Source organism: Macaca nemestrina, chromosome 13 (assembly GCF_043159975.1).
Source record: "Macaca nemestrina isolate mMacNem1 chromosome 13, mMacNem.hap1, whole genome shotgun sequence".
NCBI lineage: Eukaryota > Metazoa > Chordata > Mammalia > Primates > Cercopithecidae > Macaca > Macaca nemestrina.
This window is the reverse complement of record NC_092137.1, coordinates 70,881,493-70,894,208: the sequence shown is the minus strand read 5'-3', so window position 1 is coordinate 70,894,208 and position 12,716 is coordinate 70,881,493. Positions and strand designations below refer to the sequence as shown.

The 12,716-nt window shown below is 41.5% G+C and overlaps 1 protein-coding gene across 2 annotated transcripts in view; it reads left to right on the top strand.

Moving 5' to 3' along the window:
- The first annotated feature begins 275 nt into the window (after nucleotides 1-275).
- Nucleotides 276-12,716, top strand: part of LOC105465222 (transforming growth factor alpha) — a 108,320-nt gene continuing 95,879 nt past the window's right edge. The window contains exon 1 of one of the 2 annotated variants that reach the window (XM_011713509.3): nucleotides 276-762. In XM_011713509.3, the coding sequence (XP_011711811.1) occupies nucleotides 723-762 (40 nt within the window). In that variant the 5' untranslated portion in view covers nucleotides 276-722. The remainder of the gene's footprint in view (nucleotides 763-12,716) is intronic. The other variant, XM_071076885.1, reaches the window with a different exon arrangement.

Below are 12,716 nucleotides of genomic sequence, written 5' to 3'. Positions count from 1 at the left end.
AACAAATTCTTCATTGATTCGGGAACCACTCTCCTTGAGCCAAGTCTTGGCAAGCGACCGGCGAAACTCGCAGGTCCCTTTCCTGGCTGCGTCCCCAGCCTCCAGCCTTCCCCGCCCCAGAGATGCCCCAGGAGCGGCCCCTCGATGTAGGTAACGGGCGCCCAGGCGGCTCCGCTCCGCCGCCTAGAGCCTGGAAGCCGCCACTGCGGCCCAGGACAATCCGGCTGCGCGGCGCGCGCCGACCCCGCACGCTGGAGTCTGCTGCCGCACGGCGCTGGCAGTCGGGGGTGGTGTCTCAAGTCAGGCGCTTCCTGCCTTTTCCTTGGCCCGGGTGCCCAGCTCGCGCCGCCAGGCTCTGGGATCCCAGGTCGCCCCGCCCAGCAGCCCGCGCCCTGCTCGGTGCACTCAGCGTCCCCGCCCCTTACCCCAAACCCCCACCCTCTGTGCCCTCTGGGGGGCACCCCCATCGGGGCGGGAGGGGGGGTCAGCCGTGCCCCGGTCGCCGAGTGGCGAGGAGGTGACGGTAGCCGCCTATTTCCGCCCGGCGGGCAGCGCTGCGGGGCCAGTGCCAGCAGAGAGTCGCTCGGTCCTCCCTCCGCCCGCCCGCGCCGGGGGCAGGCCTGGTCTGCGCCTTATTCCCCCGCACCGCGGCGCCGCTCCGCCACTCGGGCACCGCAGGTAGGGCAGGAGGCTGGAGCGCCTGCTGCCCGCCCGCCCGTAAAATGGTCCCCTCGGCTGGACAGCTCGCCCTGTTCGCGCTGGGTACGTACTCTGGCTGCTGCGCCCCCTGCGCCCCGCGACACCCTGCTTCCCCAGGTCCCCGCCGAGCTCCCCTTTCCGAGGGTTTCTGCGCCCGCCTGGGAGAGTGGAGAGAAGCGAATAGTCTCAACGGGTTGGCGCCTGGGAGGCAAGGGGAGTCATTAAGAATGACAAAGAGGGGACTGTCCGGTCGAGCGCCCAGGCTTCCCCGGGAAAGTGGCTGCCTGGGCCGTGCCTGAGAACGCCTGAGAAGGGGAAGCGGAGTGTGAACGGGCTTGAACTTTAATCCGCCGCGGCTGTGTGTCTGCTCAGACACATGCCTACACCTACCTGCTTACCTGGCCGCCTCCAAGCCCGGCTCAGCCGGCATCGCTGGCGTGTAGACTGGGCCGCCTCGGAATGGGGGCCGGCGTCTGACGCTCTGGCCGGGTCTTGCCTGCGCCCCTTTGGCACCCCCTGCCCACCCCTAAGCCCCAGCGACAAGCAGAGATGTTCACGATCCGCAGTGGCGCCCTCAATCTCCTTTCAGGGCTCTTGAGCTTTGGGGGTAGGTTTTGGATTTTTGTGCGGATTAATGGTTCCTTTAATTAACTTCCCTTGGAGAAGTGGTTTCGGTGTCAGCCGAGGGCAGGAGCGAAACCCTAGACGGAGCGTTGCCAGTTTCCTTTGAGTATGTCCTTGCCAATGAAGGAGGGATGGGGAAGGGGAGGGGAAGTTGAACCCCTCTCCCGGGTCGGGTCTGCGGAGCGGTGAGTTCTTTGGCGGTGAAGTTCACAGGTCTGTCTGGACGCAGTGAGGGCGCAGCGCCTTGCGCCGCCTGGCCAGCTCTTGCCCCTTGTGCTGGTGGTTCTCTCTGGTGTTGAGATAGCTGATTAACAGTGCAGATGTCCCGGTTATTGCTACAGTTTTCGGTGAAGTGAATTGTTCGTTCGATATGCCGCGAGTTTAACCCTGTATAGCATGCGGCTCGCTACAGGGTCGTTAGAGTCTGTGGAAAGCTGTGGAACCCCTCCCCAGAAATGCCCAGAGCCGCAGCCTCACCCAGCTCCCTGTTCAACTCCAGGGGGTTCGCGACCCCGCCTGCAACCCTGCCCTAGAAACGCTGATTAAAAACCGCAACAGAAGGGGAGGCATCCTCTAAGAGAAATACAAGGCAGTCTTGGAACCGGATGCTCCCAGCTACACCCTTACCTGAAACTCACCAGCAGGTGACATGGGTATGGGAGGCTTTTCCCCCACTTTTTTGAATAATTGCCTTTTTTTGTGCATGTATTGACTGTTGCTCTGATTTAAATTTTAGAAAAAGCAATAAAACATTACCGATACAAGGGAAGCTTCCTGGATATAATTATCCCTTGTAGTGTTTTTGCAAATAATAGTAGTAAGTAGTAGTAATAATAACAGCTGACACTATTCGAGCATTTTACTCTGTCAGACACAGTCCAAGTGCTTTACATTTATTCATGCAGTTTTCACACCAACCTGATAAAGAAGGTATTAATATTATACTCATTATATAGCAGAGGAAAGTAAAGCACACAGGGTCCACAATTAGTAAGTAGTTGGACCAGGATTGTCAAAGAACGTGGAAGGAATATGAATATGAAAAGTCACCTAACTTGTGGTGATTATAGTCCCATCTCTCAGTTTTGGGACTTTGCCTTAAAGAGAGATTATGTGGAATACCCTGGAACTTGCTGTTCAATTGAGTTTCCTATTGAATTCCTGGGATCTCAAGGTGGTTATTCGGTAAAAATTAGAGGCAGGAAATGATGAGGCTAAGCACATTTGAGTAAGGGTTTGAAAGTTGTCCCTATACCCCACGCTGCCATCCCAGAATACTCGCCCACGAAGACTGCATTCATTCATCGTGTGATTTTTCTCCTTTGCCTGAATATTCTTTTCAGCTTGATCTTTGTTTCCTTCCTTAAGAAAATGATGTATAAACTTTAAAAGATTGATCAATATGTAAGAGCTGGTTCACACAGTTCAAAATGTGAGCAGTTGAAAAAAGTGGAGAAAAAAAAAAGGCAGGAGTAATTTATACCAGTGAGGACTCCTTTTTATTTACATGTCTTTAAAAGAAAAATCAGATCTGTGAGTTCTGTGCATTTACTAGAACTGCTGCCTCCCACATATAGCTTTACTTTGCACGTTTCCTCCAAAGCTGCTTTCCCCTCTGATTTTTCTTAAATAGTTGAAGGCAGTTCCAGGAGAGTCAACCGGTGTTCCATCGTTACCCAAGATCTAGGAAACCTTCGTGGGCCTAGTCTGAGAAGGAACAGGCTGTTAGGAGTCTCAGTTAATGTTTGATTACTTGGAACCTGAGCATTGATTAACGTTTTGAGTAAGAGAATGTGAAGACCGTTGCCCACATGGCAACACTGGAAACATAATCCAGGTTCCTGTGGTGGCTGCCCTCCCATGTCAGGTTTCCATCACTGGCAGGCAGACCGCACAGGGGCTTGGCATTTCCAGTTACATTTCCTCCTCTGTGTTCACAGAGCAAGATGTGTCATCTTGGGCAAGTTACTTAGCTTTTCTGTGCCTTGTTTTTCTCACCTGCAAAATGGGGATATTAACAGGGTTGTTGAATATATTTAATGTATATATTAAATATATATACCTGGTATGTAGTAAGAGCTTAATCTCATCATCATCATCATCATCATCATCGTCGTTGTTGTTACTTTGAACCCCATAGAATTCCGGACATCATTGCAGGTTATATGAGTTGTATAACTGGGAGAGTTTGTAGGTTTTCATTTATCTCATCTCCAGGCTCTTTACCATTTCTTAGAAAAATATCATCCAACCTAAAAACCTACCTAGGTAATTTCTGGTGAATATTATTTGGCCGATGACAAATTCAAGCAAATCTGGAGGTTCTTTTAGACATCATGAATTCTTTAATTTTTTTATGCAAAGCGTTTGTATCTCCTCTTTAATATTCAACGATCAGTTGTTTATGGAGGTTAGCACTAAGTTCCAGTTTTCTCGTCCGTAAAGTGGGAATAATAAAACTGTGCCCACCTCATAAGCTGTTGTAAGACTCAAATGAGATGGTAAATATGGAAGCTATTTATGAAAAAAAAATAAGGACTACACACAAAATGCAACTGATTTTATGATACAAAAATGGGTTTTATAATCCAGAGATAAGCTTTATTATTTTTATGGCAACTCCCATAAGTAAGGACTGTATGTGGACCTAAAGAATGATGTCATAGGACACGAAGTAGCATTAAGGATGGGCAGAGGCGAAATAGATCACCTTCCCTGTTTAAGTCAAGACTGAGGGACCAGTATGGGAACTGAAATAAGACATTCGTTTTCTCTGTTACTGGACGTGATGTCTTTCAGAGTAGACAGTGGAGGTTTTCCTAGGACACATGTTTTCCGTATTGGGCAGCCGTAATTAGGGAGTGTTCGCTTAGAACATGGGCTGTAAAGGTGAATATGGAAGCCTTGGAGGCTGAGTTTTCCATATTTGCTTTTCCAGATTTTGGGTTCCTCAGGATAAAGTGATCCTTCTGTAAATACTCAATGTCCCCTGCAATGGGGACTTTTCTTATAGGAATAAATGATGCTTCTTGTTACTGTTACTGTGGTAACATGAAAAATAGATGACTTTTCCATTAGGCCTATCTAAGGACCTTTTCAAAGTGTTTCTTGAACAAAGTCCTACTCTTTGCACTGCCCTCTAAAAGGGATGGGCAACGGGAAGAGGAGGTTTGGTGAACGGAAATGAAAATGGCTTGTACACACTGAATTAAGCATGTTGTGCTTGATGTCATACTCAAGACCTCTGTAGTATCTTCTACAGCAGGCCTTACATTGGAATAACCTGGAGGGCTGGTTAAAGTGGATTGCCAGGCCCTCTTTGCTGCAGTTGTGATTCTGTGGGTGGGAGTTTCGCCTGTCTAACAAGTTCCCAGGTGTAGTTATGTTGCTGATGGGGAGAGGGCAGAAGGGACACTTGGAGAACCACTGCTTTTCAGTCAGTTGCTGTCAGGGAAACGTTTGGCTTAACCAATTGCATCTTACCTAAAGTATGTTCAGACGTTTGTAAATGCCACCGTGAATTTACAAGCTGTTATTAAAGGCAATTCTAAGGCCTGTCTTGCTGACCAGGACAGAGTTAGCCCTCTCACTGAGACCTCTTAATTTTAGGTGTTCTTATTCTTTATCCATGGAAAATATAACGACCCTAAGTTATTAAACTTAAGCTTACCAGTACTAATCATGTCACCTTTTCCTTTGGAGTGCCAAAAGCTGACCATTGTTTTGCTGCTGTTTCAAATATTTTTAATCACCTAATTAAAAAATATGAACATAGTTCTCTGCTAAAGGGCTAATATGTTTAAGATTGCACCTAGACAGAGGAAGATTGGGAGACTTATACAATGGCTTTTGGTTTTGTTTAGCCTTTTCTTCCCCTTAGGAAATGTCAAGTATAAAAATCTTTCAGAGACTCAAGAAAGCCAGAAATCTAGACCATCTCTTAGGAGCTCTTCAAGTTCAAGGCACATTCCCTTTAGAATGACACTAAAAATCTAGGTAAAAACTGGGTAAAATGGTAAATTCTGTTGAAGATTACACATTTGTTGTACTGAGTATGACTTAAGAAATAAATAGTTGCTACCTGGGCTTAGAAAAAGTTGGAAGTTTATTGAGATGGAATTTAACGTATTTTGCTAGTGCTCTAAGTCAGAGGAAGCAAATTTGTTTCATTGAGATGGAATGTAATGTGTTTTGCTAGTGCTCTAAGTCAGAGGAAGGAAATTTGTTTCACATGGAGCTGCTCTCCTAGTTAAGTGAGTTCTATGCCCAGCACTTTTGGCTTTAAATTTTTTTGTTGTTGTTGTTCCCTTACTGTGAAAGGCTTTCCGTTTTCTTCACCTTCGCGTTTGTACCCTTGAAGTGTTTTTTGCTGGTTAGGGTTTCCTCAAGACGGAACCCCTTTTTGTAACAAGCAGGCTGCCATTGCTTCACCAGTTTTCATCTTAGAATGTGTTAACTTTTCCGGCTGGGAACCCCAGTAGCAGAGCCCTGGCCCCACTGTGTTCTGGTTTGGATTAATGTTGGCTGGTGCTTAACCTCTCTCCTCTATCAGTTTGAGGGCTTCTTCCTCCTCATCTCTGTGTTTGGCACCTCTGAGCACAGGCCGAGCCTCAGCAGGGACCAATAAGTATTTGATGACCTCTTGGGGACTCAGTGCAGGATACTCTGAGGTATTCAGTTGGCAAACACTTGGTGGTATTCATGTTAATCCCGAAAAATTTTTTATTATGACAATCAAGGGAGGTTGCATATAAAGTCTTGCATCACTAATACTTGTAGTCTTCAGGATGGTGTTTTATTGTTTTTAAAAAATAGATTATAATTTAATGTCTTCACAATTGCAAAAACATATTTTTTCTCTAGAACACTTGGAAAATTAAGACAAGTGAAAGAGAGTGTTTTAATGACCTATGTTTCCACCACTGAAAGATAACTGATTTTTTGTTTTAGAACTTGATGGATCTATTCTTTATAGTATACTATTGATCTTTTATAGATATAGGTATCTATTATATAGATAGTATAATATCTATTATACTTGTATTATCTATTATATAGATAGTATAAGTATCTATTCTTATCCTATTCTTATACTATTATATAGATAGGGCAAGTATTCTTTAAAAGCGTATATGTATTCCAGTGAGTTCACACTGTTTAATGTACTTGTTTTTGTAACTTAATCTTTCATAATAGTTTTTTGTTGTTGCTTTTTGTGTTTTTGTTTTTTTTTTTTAGATGGAGCCTCACTCTGTTGCCCAGGCTGGGGTGCAGTGGCACAATCTAGGCTCACTGCAACCTCTGCCTCCCAGGTTTAAGTGATTTCCAGCTAATTTTTGAGTTTTTAGTAGAGACAGGGTTTCTCCATGTTGGCCAGGCTGGTCTTGAACTCCTGACCTCAGGCAATCCGCCTGCTTCGGCCTCCCAAAGTGCTGGGATTACAGGCGTGAGCCACCACACCAGCCAACAAACATTTTTTGTGTCATTAAACATTCATCTATAATATTTCTAGTGTCTGGGAAATATTCCCTTGACTATATATATTTTAATGAATTTTGAAGCACTTTGACCATATAGATTTTTCCTATTTGTCACTATTATGAATATTCCACACATTGTTGTGGGAATATTAACTGATACAACATTTTTTTAAAAGTCAATGTGGCAATAGCTACAAATTTTAAGTGGGCATAACTTCTGAGTCATCAATTTCACTTTTTGATATATCCTACATAAATACATGTTGAAATGTGCAAAGAAAAATGTAGAAGATGGCGACTGTTGAATTGTTTGTAAGAACAAGTTGCTAGTACCACACTGCTACAATTATTTAAGGAGATTTCTTAAATCCTTTATTTTTCTATGTCAGTGCAATGATTTACTAGGTAGCTATTTAAAAGATTTAGCTATTAAAAGGTTTTCTGGCCAGGCAAGGTGGCTCACACCTGTAATCCCAGCCCTTTGGGAGGCTGAGGTAGGCAGATCACTTGAGCCCAGGAGTTCAAGACCAGCCTGAGCAACATAGTAAGACTCCCTCCGTGGCTGGATCAAAGATGGCCGAATAGGAACAGCTCCACTCTGCAGCTCCCAGTGAAAGACTCCCCCCAATCTCTGCAAAAAAAAAAGAAAAAAGAAAAAAGAAAAATTAGCGGGGTGTGGTAGCACATGCCTGTAGTCCCAGCTACTTACTGGCGAGGCTGAGGCTGGTGGATCACCGGATCCCAGGAGGTCAAGGTTGCAGTGAGTCATGATTGAGCCACTGCACTCCAGCCTGGCCCTGTCTCAAAAAAAAAAAAAAAAAAAAAAAGGTTTTCATTGGGATGGAGGGAGGGAGCAAGTGTTGAAAAGCATGGTACCTATTCGGCACCATGCTTACTATCTGGGTAACAATGAATCATACCCCAAATCACAGAATTACACGATATACCCATGTAACAAACCTGCACATGTACCCCTGAATCTAAAAATAAAAGCTGACATTAAAAATAAAAATAAAATAAAGTAATGAAGGGTTTTCACAATACACTAAATTTAAAGGGCAGGTTCCAGTACTATATGTATAGTAGAGTGTCTTGCTCTGAATTGGTTAATTTTTTATAAGAAGCATATATTAAATCTATAGTGCCTAAAGTCAAAGAAGATAAGTAATACAACAGACATTCTTGTACATAAATGTTTGGCACAGCTTTTAATATTTAGAATAAACTTCTAGAAATTGGCCTTTTCTCTCACTTTCTTGACTCTTCCATAACACTGTAAGTTAGATTTAACATTTGCCAAGTTGATTGGAGAAAAATGAACTCAGCCCAGTTTTCGTATTTAGTATTTGTTAGGGTCAGTAAATTTGTTGGACGTTTGTCATTTTGCTACTTGCATCTTAACCTTTAAAAATGTTTTCCTTATTGATTGAGCATCCTTTTCTTGGAGTTTTATAATAACAGTTTATATGAAAAGAATAATAATCCCTTTTCAATCATATATTGCAAGTATTTTCCCCATTTATTTTTTATCTTCTACTGTTTTGTTTATGGTGTTTTGACATACCTAAGGTTTTTATTTTTATGTAGCAGAAACTATACATCTTTCCCCATTAGCTTTCTACCGTTACTTATATATTTAGAAAAACCTTTTCTTATTCCAAGATACAGTCAATATTTTCTTTTTTTCTTAGAATTCTTTAGTGGTCTCATATGTTGAAATATTTTATCTATAATTTTTCTAGAGTATGTTGTGAGATGTAACTCATTTTCATTGTTTTAAACAGTCGACCAGTTAGTAGTCTCAAATGCTATTTATGGAATAATCTACTCTTCCCCCTGTGGTTTGAAATTCCATTTTCTTCATATGATAAATTCTGGGTTTTTTTTAAACAACTAAAATCGTTTCTCTGTAAAATGATAAGAAATGGGGCATACTGTCACATAGGAACTAAGCACACAAGACTTGGACTCTCACAGACTCTGGATTCAAATCTCAGTTCTGCCTTATTAGCAGTTTCAAATGAGACACACTATGCTTTCTTCTTCTTCTTTAAAGTCTCCTTCCAACACTTTTACAATTTTTAATTATTGTAGATACATAGTAGGTATATATATTCATAGGGCACATGAGATATTTTGATATATAGACATGCGATGCGTAATAAACACATCAAGGTAAATGGAGCATCTGTGATCTCAAGCATTTATCCCTTGTGATACAAACAATCCAGTTATACTCTTTTAGCTATTTTAAAATATAAAATTAAATTATTATTGACTATAGTCCTCTGTTCTGCTATCAAATACTAGATCTTATTCTTTCTAACTATTTTTTGTACCCTTTAACTACCTCTACTCCCACACCACCGACTACCCTTTCCAGCCCCTGGTAACCATCATTCTCCTCTGTCTCCATGAGTTCAACTGTTTTCATTTTTAGCTGCCATGAATAAGTGAGAACATGTGAAGTTTATCTTTCTGCGCCTGGCTTATTTTCATATGCTAAATTCTTAAGTATTGGAATCTGTTTATGGAATATCAGTTTGGTTCTATTATTTTGTATTTTTGCCCTTACTGTGAATTTGTTCACTCGTTTATTCTATAAATTTCATATTTATATCTTATTTATATTCATATTTATATCTTATTTATATTCATATTTATATCTTAATGAGTTTTGTTAATTCTAATAGTCCTTCAGTTGATCCCCTTTAGGTTTTCTAGGTGGATGATCATTTAAGCTTGAATAATAATAACTTTGCCTCCTTCCTTTTAATATTTTAATCTCTTATTAAATATCTTTTAATCTTGTATTAAATGTTAAATTATTAATATTTTAATCTCTTCTTGTAGCGCAGACTAGGACTTTAAGAGCATGATTTCTTAAAAGGCAGTAGATTTCCTTGTATTTTTCATGGCTTTACAGATAATGTTTGTGCATTTAACAGTTAAGCATGAAGCTGACTTTTTGATTATATATACGTATATATACACATATATTCTTTATGATGTTAAAATGTATGTCTCATCATAATTTACTAAAAGAGTCGGCATTTTTGTTTTGTTAGTTTTTTAAAGCAGGAGGTGATAATGTGTGGGGTTTTTTCCCCAAATGTTTTGAGGACATCAATTGACTCAATTATGTTAAAGCCACCTTTAAATTCTTGAAACAAACCCTTCTTGGCTGTGTGGTATTATTCTCTGTATATACTGCTAGATCCGATCCATTATAAAGTATTCAGGGTTTTGTTTTCTTTTTTAGATTTTGATATCAATATTATGTCAGCTTTATAAAATAAACTTTAAAGCATCTCATCTTTTTTTGTGTTCTGCCAGTCGAAGTATCAGGGAAACCAACAGTTTTGTGAAGGCTTCAAAGAAATTGCTATGAAGCTTCTGGCCTGCTTCCTTTTTAGTGGTCAGTTCAAATTTGCTACTTTTTGAGTCAGTTTTGGTAATTGTGTATTTTCTTCACAGTCTATTCAACTCAAATTTCTAAAATTTTAGCATAGATTTATAAATGAACTCCTTTTAATTAAAGAAACTTTTTTTTGTATCTGTGGCCCCAGTTAATGTAATTTTTTTTTTTTTTTTTTTTTTTTTTTTTTTTTTTTGAGACAGAGTCCCTTTCTGTTGCCCAGGCTAGAGTGAAGTGACGTGATCTCAGATTACTGCAACCTCTGTCTCCTGGGTTCAAGCAATTCTCCTGCTTAGCCTCCCAAGTAGCTGGAATTACAGCTGTGTACTATGCATGCCCAGCTAATTTTTGTATTCGTTAGTAAAGACGGGGTTTCACCGTGTTGGCCAGGCTGGTCTCAAACTCCCGGACTTAAGAGATCCACCTGCCTCGGCCTCCCGAAGTGCTGGGATTACAGGCATGAGCCACCATACCAAGCCTAGTGAATAAGACTTTAACAAATGTGAAATAAAGTAAGTATCAAGGCCCCCAAGATAAGACATATTTTAAAGTTTGTTTTTCTTGATGATATTTAGGGGGGGAAAAAACCTTTCTTTTATTTTTTGTTTTTATTTTTATTTTTTTTTAGGCGGAGTTTCACTCTTGTTACCCAGGCTGGAGTGCAATGGCGCGATCTCTGCTCACTGCAACCTCGCCTCCCGGTTCAAGCGATTCTCCTGCTTCAGCCTCCCAAGTACCTGGGATTATGGGCACCTGCCACTACGCCCAGCATATCTGTGTATTTTTAGTAGAGACAGGGTTTCATCATGTTGGCCAGGCTGGTCTCGAACTCCTGACCTTAAATGATCTGCCCGCCTCGGCCTCCCAAAGTGCAAATACCCTTCTTTCAAATAAAATTGAAGGAAAAGTTTCATAAGTAACAGTGTTCCCATAAGCTCAGGTTATTTGTAGTTTGTTTGCATACATGCATATACCACAGTTGTTATAGCAATGCCGGTTCTGATTTGGAGAGTATATGACATTGTAATTTGTAGCTGAGGCTGCTAAGCAGCATCTTGATGCTCTGTTAAATTTTAAAAAGCTTAAAAACCTCCAAATACACCTTAAAAACCTCCAAATTTACCACCGTGTCCATTAGGTGCACAACCAATGCTTATATGAGAGAATTTATTGTTGGTTGGTTGTTTTTTTGTTTATTTTCTGTCTTGTTTTTAAAGTCAGTACTTCTAGGTTAAAACAGTAGATTCTTACAATGAGACCATATCTTCAGCTTGGGTTCCTTAGGGGTTTTACTCTGACTTTGAATGAGGTCAGTAAACAATTCTCCTGGGCGCTGAGAGGATAGATGTACCTTTACTCTTTTTCGTCATCTCTCGCCAGGTCTGAGGCATTCTCTTTGTAATTACTGTACTTCCAAGAGGCAGAGGAGATTAGCTGGCTAAATAGTTCAGGTAATGTGGTCACACAAAAGCGGCTGAAGCTGATAAACAAGGGGTTTGCAATTACATACTTTCCTCCCTTCCCTCTCCCAGTTCTTAGCAACTAACAAGGAAAACTCAAATTTATGATATATATTTTTTTTGATTGACAGAGCTTAAGATCTGTAACTTCTGCCACGGCAGCAGCCCTGAGGAATTGCAACATGAATTATGGTGTGCATAACCTGTCCATCTTATTTGTCAGTGAGCGCAGCTGAAAACTTTGGGCTGGAACCCTTCTCACCTTGGGATGGTTTCTGGGTTTTAAATTTGCAATTGGAGGATCGCATCATCAGGCCGGTCTGCGTGCTGTATGCACTCCCTGCCAGCAGATTTCAACAATGACAGATGTTTTTTGCACATAGCAGACCTCGGGTGTTATAATTAGGGTTTCAGGGATGAATCATAGGTCCCTGAACTGGAGTGAAAGCAAGCCTGGGGCCTGAGCAGTTTTTAGGAATGTGAGGTAAACTCATAGATCACACAGATGGAGAATCTTTCTGGATTTGGGCTCTCTCTGAATCTCATCAAGCACTCTCCTCCCCCAACAAAGAAAACCCTCGAAACAAGCACACCCCTGGGCTGGCCTCTTCTCATTCGTAGAACACGTAGAACACATGCATCCTCTGCTGCCATCTCCCTGTGTGAGCTCTTCACGACAGGCTCCTTTTCCACCAGCCTCAGTTCAATCCTGCACATTGTTTTCCCAAAATGAAGCAGAAATCAGAATCTGCAAACGGTGTAAAAACACCCCCAGACTGACTCACCAGACACATCCTCTTACTAGGTTTAACTACCAGGTGTCCTACCAGCCTTCTTTCTGGGCAAGGATACAGATATTTGTAGAGTCGTTTTTTTCCCTTCACAACATTGCTAGATTCTGTTTTAAAATCTGCTTTTTGCTTACAGTATGTGGGGAAAATATTTCTGTGGCAAACATATATAAATATATCTATAAACTATTAATTTTTAATGGCTAGGATATATTCTGTTATACAACTCTATCACTTATTAATC